The 9,625-nt window shown below is 46.2% G+C and overlaps 1 protein-coding gene across 1 annotated transcript; it reads left to right on the forward strand.

The window, feature by feature from the left end:
- LOC146184938 (uncharacterized) lies at nucleotides 1-7,798 on the forward strand. Its single transcript, XM_084605912.1, has 2 exons — nucleotides 1-2,997; nucleotides 6,597-7,798. The coding sequence occupies exons 1-2, from the start codon at nucleotides 109-111 to the stop codon at nucleotides 6,996-6,998; spliced, it is 3,291 nt and encodes a 1,096-aa protein (XP_084462038.1). The 5' UTR covers nucleotides 1-108; the 3' UTR covers nucleotides 6,999-7,798.
- Nucleotides 7,799-9,625: the final 1,827 nt, after the last annotated feature.

Consider the following 9,625-nt stretch of genomic DNA (forward strand, 5'->3'; position numbering starts at 1 on the left):
TGCAAGCATGGTTGCAAGGGCCGACGTTGAAGCAACCAGTCAGACGCTCGTGCGACCGAATGAAAATAGGCGCCGTCGGCTGCGACCCACCGCGAGTGCTGTTAAGTAATGTCAAGTAAGCAGCGAAGTCGAAAGCTCTTCGTGAGGGCGGATGGTGGCCCTATGGTGTTCTCCTTGGTGCCTTGTTCGGAGCGCAAGGAAATACGAGAGCTTATAGAGCACGGAGGGGCCGTCCTTCTACAGCCAGAAGTTTCTGCTGTCATACAACTGGTGCCGTGTAGCGTTACTGTTACGGGCAGCACCGATGACGTATTCTCCGCTAATTACATTCGCGCATGTTCCGACAAGGACACGCTGTTTCGCCTCGCAGACTTCAAGATACCAGTCGACTCCAATGCACGAAGACCCCGCACCGTTCGAGGAAGAAGGAACTACACATTTGGTGAGGAAATTTTAATTGCGAGGTACATAGCGAATAAGCCAGGCGCCCGTATCCATGGCAGTGCAGTGTACAAAGAAATGGTAGCGGTTGGTGCCGTGCCTGGCAGGCATTCATGGCGGTCTCTGAAGCAGCATTACCTAAAAAAAATACTTCCCTTCAAGCACCTGTACGAGTCGCCTAATGCAGTCAATCTTCTGTTCAAAAGACGTCTCCTCGAAGTGGCGACAGAACTTGACAGCTTGGCGGTACTCCGTGCGGCATCGCACGTCCTCGTTGAGGACAGCGTGTGTGATATAGATTCCCGAAAGCCTCGAAGCATTCCTAGGAATGGTTTAGGTGTCGAGGGCGTATCAACCTATGTAGTTCCTGAAACAGAAAGCTCGTCAGTACTGCAGAGCTCTGAGATGTCTGTCGTCAGCAAAAACCTTCGTAAGAGCAAAAGGACGAAGAAAATTGTATCCTCTGCTTCACCTTCTCCTACGAGACCGGAAGAGGCATCAAAGAAGAGTTCTGTGCCTGAGGATACAAGAGAGCAACTGATTCTGAACAAGCTACAAACATTGCTATCACTCGGGGATCGTAAAAAGCCCGCTCCTCGTCGCAGCATGAGATCAGGCTCTCGGATCACAGGCGTTGGCCGTCCCACTTGTGCAGTGGTCTCAAAAGGGCAGTGTTCCTCCGATGCTATTGGCAAGCAACGAACTCCTGTAGAGCAGCACCGCCGATCCCCTGTGAAGCCTGACGGTGCAACTCTGCTAGAATGCTCCAGTAGCCACTCTGGTCAGGAACTGTTTCCCCAAAGTAGTGAGAACCGCATTTTGGGAGATGCAGCTAAACACGCATCAGCTTCCAGCAGAACCACGCCCTTGCGGAGATCTCAGAGGAAACGACCAAATACAACACCCCAAAAGCTCACTGACAACCACAGCTCGCTGGTACTCCCTGCAGCATCGCACGTCCTCGTTGAGGACAGCGCGTATGAGCAAGACTCCCAAAAGCCTCGAAGTCCTCCTAAGAATGGTTTAGGTGTTGAGGGCACATCAAGCTATGTAGTTCTTGAAACAGAAAGCTCGTCGCTACTGCAGAGCTCTGAGCTGTCTGTCATCAGCAAAAATCTTCGTAAGAGCAAAAGGGCCAAGGAAATTGTATCCTCTGCTTCACCTTCTCCTACGAGACCGGAAGAGGCATCAAAGAGTTCTGTGCCTGTGCCTGAGGATACAAGAGAGCAACTGATTCTGAAAAAGCAACAAGCATTGCAGTCATCACTCGGGGATCATAAAAAGCCCGCTCCTCGTCGCAACATGAGATCAGGCTCTCGGATCACAGGCGTTGGCCGTCCCACTTGTGCGGTGGTCTCAAAAGGGCAGTGTTCCTCCGATGTTATTGGCAAGCAACAAACTCCTGTAGAGCAGCACCGCCAATCCCCTGTGAAGTCTGACGGTGCAACTCTGCAAGAATGCTCCAGTAACCACTCTGGTCAGGAACTGTTTGCCCAAAGTAGTGAGAACAGCATTTTGGTAGATGCAGTTAAACACGCATCAGCTTCCAGCAGAACCATGCCCTTGCGGAGATCTCAGAGGAAACTACCAAATAAAACACCCCAAGCGCTCACTGACAACCATTCAGATTCACAGCTATGTTCAAAGCCAGGTGTAGGTGTGAGGCCTTCAAAGGGGAAACAGAATTCACACTCACCAAGACAGTTTCGGGCTACTGACAAGAGTGCTACGGCAGGTTTATTAGAGTCCACACCTCCACTCGGCAGACGAGGCATTACACGCTCATCTCTGAGGAAACAGCAGAGTGCAGAACTACAAAAGGACTCCAGCAGTCAGTCATTCATACTCCACTGTAGTGAACCGAGTAGTTACACGACAGCAGTTTCGGATCTTGAGCATCAGCTAGCTCCTTTGCAGACTGGCAGAAGACTGCTGCCCTGCACTTCCGTAGCAGACAGGCGTAAAAAGAAAGGCATTTCATTGCGCAGTGAGGTGGCATCAAACTCTGTACCCACTGAAGAGCACAAAAGTAATACCTCGCCTCGCAAGCAACAAAAAGCTAAGGGAGAGCGTGGCAACGCATCATGCCAAAGTACGAGCCCCTTGATCACACCCTCTGACGAGACAGCGTCAAGCGACCTTACCTCCAGTACAGGAACCAGCGCTGGAAAACGCACAAGAAGCCGCTGCTCCTTGCTTCAAGAACTACAGGGCAAGTCTGGCTCAGGAGCCTCAAAAGCAAAAACTGAACGCAAGGGTAAAAAGGCACCAAAAGGTATTCTGAAACGTCAAACTTCTAGGAGAAGCCCTTCACCTCCGCAACACAGTGAAGATGGCCGGCCGAGCAGTGCATGCCAGGATGCAGGCACAGGAGAGATCCGCACGTTAAAGCTGAGCACTGGTGTTGAACAAGTGGAAATTCTAGATAGTGCTGATGAAGACCTGCTAACCGAGGCTTTGGGGCAAGAAGTTGCTTTCAGCAGAAGTCCTAGGCCTACACCAGATGTTGCTGAAGGTCGCCCTGCCATGGCTACCGGAGAAATACAGGGGCGTGACGTAAGTCTGTTTGTACTTCACATTCACATTTTCTGCTTGTTTTATGTTTTGATTACAATGTGCAGCTACTAATGCCATGATTAGTGCTTGTGATTGGGCCAGTTGGAACATTTTAGATGAAGATACATGGGCTACTTGTGATTTACAGGAACAAGCTTAAAAGACAACACAAACATTTAAGTGCAATCTAACAACTGGAGTTTCCATTCAAGTGAAGAAAAAAAAAGAAGAGGAAGCATGTGACTGACCTTAGCTTAATAAAATTTAGTGGGAAAGAAGATGATGCCTGTGTTGTCTTTGAACCTTGTCCTTGTAAATCCCAGGCAGCGCATGTATTTCATCTATTATGCCATGATTGCTGTGAATGCGTATAGCTTTTCGTTACTTGTGCAACTGCGGGCTGGTTAGTGCACGACAGTGATCTTGCACTTAAAAGGCCCATTGTGCAGAAAATGCAGCACCAGCATTATGGGAAAAAAAAAATCACGAAGCATGCCTCTGGCAGGTGGTCATGGAACTTACTGATTGGCTGATTGTGTGATGTCATAAGACCACATGACAAAGTCAACTTGGCAGGAACTGGCCATTTGGGTACCCTACGCTATTGAGTCATCATACCCTTGCACCCCAAAATTTTGTCTGTCAGGTGGTCTTTCATGTAATGTGGTAGCTTATGACAGTATGCTAATTACCCCATGTGAGATAATGCTGCCTCAGATTAAGAGATTAATGGCGTGACCAGTAAAGTGCATGTGCACGAATGAGAAGCCTGAAGCTTTATTTATTTGCGGAGCTGGTTACGAAGGACAACGGCGACGCCGCAAAATGCAGGGAGTTAAAGACCTGCGCTGTAAAATTCCGAGAGCACTATGGAATCTACACTGCAGGGATACAAAAGCCTAAGCCTTGCTGGTGCACATTGTGCATCGCATTTGCTCTCATCATTAGCAACTAAATAACCCTCATTATCATTGCTAATGCCATCATTGTCACTATCACTAATTGCAGCTTCATTGTCATCGCTACTATCATCCTCACGGTAGACAAGGAGAATTATGATGTGCGTTTCACGACTCTGCTCAGCGTTTGGCTGGGGATCTAAGTGATGGGGGTTTGATTCCCGATGGAGACAGGTTTTAAGTAATTTTTTTATTATTTATGGAGCTGGTTATGAGGGACAACGGCGATGCTGTGATATGCAGGAACGGGCGCCAAAGAGCTGCACTCTAAAAAAAAAAAATCTTGATACGTTTTCCTTGTAGTTGTCGTAAATGGTTTTGTAATTGCATTAAATCATTATTCTGTATATCTGTTAATTGCTTACAATTATGCTAATCTGCATTAAGCATTAGCCTGAGGCTAGCAAATGAAGTGATAACCAGAACAGATTGAGCAAGATACTTCGAAAAAACATCTTCGATACCGATACTCGATGCCCTGAAAAATTGTATTCCCGATGCCGATACAAGATACAGGATCGAAATCGAGTTTTGATACAGATACTTGGTAATGTATTGTCGATACTTTGATACATCATTGAAATCCTAACATAATAAAGGTGCTAATACGATTAGCGGCATCAGGAAATTTTAACATGCTTTCTGGAATATTTAGAGCATTCCTATAGCGTACTTTTTCTGAAAGGGCTTAGCAAATATGCCAGCATGGAGTTATTGCTTGGGCAGGTGTCCTTGTCAGAACTTCACATTGAATTGAAGCCATGGTTACAGTTCAGCGATTTCTTCCACAAGTAGCCTAGCGAAATATTTCTTTAAACTAATGCTCTTCATGCAAACCGAATTGTGAGCACCGGGTTATACATACAAATACAAAGGTGCGACCTGCGTGCGATTGGAGAACTGGGCAGTTATATTACCATTAGTGCGATAAACTTTTCAAGCTCTGCATATTGTTAAAAGCTAGAAGGAAAAAAAATAAAATGGCTGAACGTTATTTAGTACGGAAAGTGCGCGATGTGAACGTGTTATATGCGACGCAAATGAGAAAAGCCTCTCTACATGCGCACACGAGCACACTGCAGTGCTGTATTAGATGAAGATGCCCTTTATCAGCGTGTAAGAGTGAACCATAGCTGCATACACTAAAACATCCTGGAGGTGGTTAGGAAACTCGAGGTTCACTAGCGTCGCTGTAGAACTACAGCTGATTCTAATAAAAGATAGAGTATCTTTTTTTTTTTTTTTAACAAAAGTGGTTAACATGGTGTCAATTATTAATCCGTATAGTTCAAAAAAGATAGAGATATGTTGACAAGTTTAATTTAAGGTTTTCTCAAATCTTTTTCAAAAAAAAAAAATTGTTTGCTAACGCACAACGCATGATTTTTTATTCAAACGTGCTGGAATATTGCATTCATAGCATCATGTCGTGCATTTCATGACATTTTGGATATATTTTTTAAAATTAAGTTATTGGTTCGCAGGAAAGGAAAGGCGCAGTATCTGTCACACTTGCTCTAGTGGACACCTGAACCATGCTGTAGGGGAGGAAGGAAGGTTGGAGGGAAAGTGGAAAGACAAAGAGCAGCGGTAGTGGAGGGCTACGGAGTAATTTCGACCACCTGGGGATCATTAACGTGTGCTGACATCGCACTGCACACGGACGCCTCTTCGTTTCGCCTCCATCGATACGCAGCCGCTGCGGTTGCGATCGAACCCGGGTACTCCGGCACAGTAGTCGGGCGTGTTACCACTGCACCGCCGCGGCGGGGCGAAATGATTTTTTTTTTCCAGAAAAAACACGTCTGGTCTAAGCCTGTTCTCTGTGCAGTTACAAAGTATGGGTTTGTTTTCCGTCAAACGCCGTAACTACAAGAACATGTTTAGCCGACTGCATCATGGTGGACTGAGGCCTTAGAAGCTTGTGTTCTTGCCGCCAAGCAGAGCCGGCACGCAGAGCCCGGGGGTATTGGGTTGTGCATGCTTTACTGCGTCCAGCAGCACACTGTGGGTGCTGCTTGACGAGAATCAAATGCCGCAGAAATGGGGGGCAGATAACAAAGGGTGGGAATAGCAGCTAGGGGTACAGCAGTCTGCGTGGACCGTATACTGCGTGTTCACCTTGCGTCTCCGCTTTGTTCATATCTCTCTGCATGTCTGTTAAAGGCTTAGCAGCTTGGTGGTACTCACTCGGTGCTCAGAAGTAAAGCACCTCGTGAGCCCTGATACTTTCATTTTCAGCATACGATACCTTATACCAATACACAAAATGTATCTAAAGATAGTATCGAAGATACATGTATCTTCAATACTGCCCATGACTGAGCCTTCCTAAGGCATTTGTGCTGTTATGAAAATTGGTCTCAATTTAGCTCTTGGCCCACAAGTGTAAGATAGCCGAATTGTCACTGCAAATATGCCTGGGCTACTTTTCAAATTCCTAAACATTGTTTGACCCTTTAACACAAAAGCCGGTTGCCGTGGTACCCAAGGACCAAAAATCGCGCGTACCTCTGGCAGGTGGTAGTTGGCGTATGACATGGCCAGGCATTCATTGGTCAGCCGAATTCCCATCTGAATTTTCTCCATTCCAGTATGCAATCCATGTTATGATCAGTGGCATTTCGTTCTGTTTCCCAGGTCAGTGAGGCAGATTCAGAGGCAAGCACAGTTAGCATCCAGAGTGCGATCACAATATCCAGCGACTCAGCAGACGAAGACTCCACTCCAAAGTCCGAGGAGGATGACATTTCCAAGGCGCGACAAATGTTGGTCACATTTTTGGGAGTCCTAAGAGCAGGGCAGAACATGGAGCCGCATAGCAGGTGCCCAGCAGACTGCTGTTGCCCCCGTTCGGCTCAGTACATTCAAGCGGCCCGAGCAGTTGTTTCACTCAGTGCCTTCCTGGCTTACCATGGCCAGCCACTGCCAAGTGAGAGCCCCGGAATTGAAGATGCCAACACGGCCCTACTGCTAGAGATCTTGCTGCGTCGTCTCGAAGTCAGTAGTGAGAAGGAGCAGGGCAGCAGTGACAGCGCGTGACGTGCAGTGGACACTACAGTTGCTGTCCGTGGCATTCGGTCAAGCGACTACCAGGTCTGCTAGTCAACATTGTGACCTGATACCATCATGATGCATCATAATATGGCAGTTCAGATGTTGTACCACATGAATACATTGAATGTGAGTATTGTATTGGAATGTACAAAGATGGTTCTTTGCTTGAACTGACCTCAGAGTGACAGCGTATTGTAGACAACCTGCTACTTCTGGCAGATCGACTGCAGGACATGTTAGTAATTTGTGAAGTGCAGTGTTATGTAAACTCGCAAACAGCTTTCTTTGTCTTTGCAACTGAGGCTAGGCAGGAAAGCGATGGATGGAGACAGGACTCTGTCCTCCTCTCATTGGCAGTGGCCTACTTCGGTGCTAGTGACCTTGCACCATCTCTCCTTTTATCCTGCCGCACCCCTACACAAAAAACAAATGACCTAGCCTTCGCCAGCAGGGCACAGAAAGTTGTCTGGGAGTATAGTAAGAGCGCAGAGATGATGTGGCCTTGGCTTGTACAACTGCTGCAGTGGTGATATACATGCACTGGTGGGATATTTTATCATTTTATTGCTTAATAGAGTGAGCATTGGATATGCCAATCTGACGCAGTGAGCAAGTTCCGGGAAGGAACTGTGCATAGGTTTTTGTACTCGATAAAATTCTTTCTTGAGTCAGATTTTCAACGAGTTCTTAATCTGTTTCCATTTTTTATCAGCATAGATTGCTTTTTGCATTGTGCTGTACTCTTTGGTTTCATTTTAGAGCATTAAATATTTTATGAAACATTACCATGGTTTTCGGCTTAGTTCATTGCTAGCATTTATGCTTTCTGATATGAGATTTATGTGCTCAACTGTGCCTTGTGATTGGATTAGCTTCTCCTGTGAAAGAGCAGTAAATTGTTTATGCATTGTTAACAGCGAGTAAACAGGTTTGTGTACAGTTCGGCTTGTCAGTGCTGTAGAGACGGGAACTGCAGCCCTGTTTTGCTCCATCACATGCAGCAAAGAGCATCCTCAGTGCTTTCAATGTTGTCGTTGTGTTATGTGTAGTTTGCATCTATAGTGGCAGCGTCTCAAGGGCATTGGGGCTGTCTGCTGAATTTCAATGGGACTTTGACAAACCACACCGTGTGGCTGATTATGCAAACTTTTCAAAGCCTGCAGTGCGCTTCACCTCGCGTGACGTGGCATAAGGTTGGCAGACAGTTTTTGTACGACGTCGCACCTTGTGGGAAGAGGTTTAGCTGTTCTAATAAGTGGAAAACATTCTCTAGAGGTGAACCATGCTTAAGGCCCTTAGTTTTGCATGATTTCGTAAAGAATTGTGGATTTGAGCATTTTTTTTTTGCAGAATGATGTGTTAGTAGCCACATTCTCTGTTTGATGGTAATATTATTGGAGGATCAGCAGGAATGACAGTAAAATGGAAAAATGACCAATCTCGTAAATATATAATGCTAAGGAGGATGTTAAAACATTTTATTCTACATTTAATGCAATCACAATCCTGAGGGCCTCCCAAAAAATGCAAATGGCGTGCTGGAATGTTTGAAAACCAGTGGATACGTCCTTGTTAATTGAGAGCATAGATTGGTGCTCTCACCCATGAGTGCATTCGTATTCTCTCACTCAGAAGTAATTGAGTGATTGGGAGTGTGAGTAAGCCACCCTCTTGGTGCCGACCTACATTTAGAAAGCAACATTTCAGCTCTGTATACCACAGTCAAGTTAACCCAAGCCTCTTAATGCACGCAGCTTCCCATGCAGAAGCAACCACCACCGAACCACTGTCCTACTTGTCCAGGGCCAGATTTGAAAAAAGGAAGGGTGGTCTCTCCCTATGCAAAAAATGTTATATGGCAGAACAATGCAGAAGCCTGTTTTTTTTTTTCCCGCCAAAAACGTCCAGAAAAAACAAGTTTAAATTCGATTGCACACTGTAAGAGTGATCCATTGATTCTCCCTATACTTGTTGGCATTTCAGTTGCCTATTTTCGCGGCCGTTTGTACCGCCTTCTTTTCCGGCATGCGCTCTGTCCCCATATCCCAAGCATCATATCCGCAGCAGCATTGATGTTATCCTCAACTTTAACGGCATATGCATGTGCCACGCGGCGTTAGACCCTAGGTGCGAGCAGTGTGCTTCAATGCTGCGGCCAATATCCGACTCTGCCAAATATATCTTGGGTACACCGTATTGACACAGAGGAGCTCATCTCTCGACATGTTTTATGCACCGAATTACCGATATATCAATTAACTATCCCCTTCAAGTTTGCTATATTCATGAGATTGATTATGGGTACCCGGTAGCGTATTGACGAACCATATCCCGTAGGAGCAAGAGTAGCAGCGACGCTGTTTCTCCCTAGCGCCTTGTGACGTACTCATGGTTTCAGTTTTGTTTTAAGCAGGGCTCGCACTTACGTTTTTTTCCCGCTGGTGTTTGTCAAAGGTACTCATGTTTCGGTGTCGTTTTCGCGCAGCGCCCGTATTTTCGCACGACTGTCGGCTGAAGTTCACGTAAAAATAACGCGAATTGCCGTCGGCTAAAAGTTCGGGCGCGCCTTATGACGAGACTCCATAGGCTTTCAGTTTCAGTTTCGTTTCGCG

Source organism: Amblyomma maculatum, chromosome 6, assembly GCF_055883805.1.
Source record: "Amblyomma maculatum isolate TAMU_Amacu chromosome 6, ASM5588380v1, whole genome shotgun sequence".
NCBI classification, from domain to species: domain Eukaryota; kingdom Metazoa; phylum Arthropoda; class Arachnida; order Ixodida; family Ixodidae; genus Amblyomma; species Amblyomma maculatum.

Excerpts from the sequence above, each read along its gene's own strand:
- LOC146184938 (XM_084605912.1), top strand. The coding sequence starts at position 109 with ATGTCAAGTAAGCAGCGAAGTCGAAAGCTCTTCGTGAGGGCGGATGGT. Across the intron at positions 2,998-6,596 it reads GAGAAATACAGGGGCGTGAC|GTCAGTGAGGCAGATTCAGA; the intron begins GTAAGTCTGTTT and ends TCTGTTTCCCAG.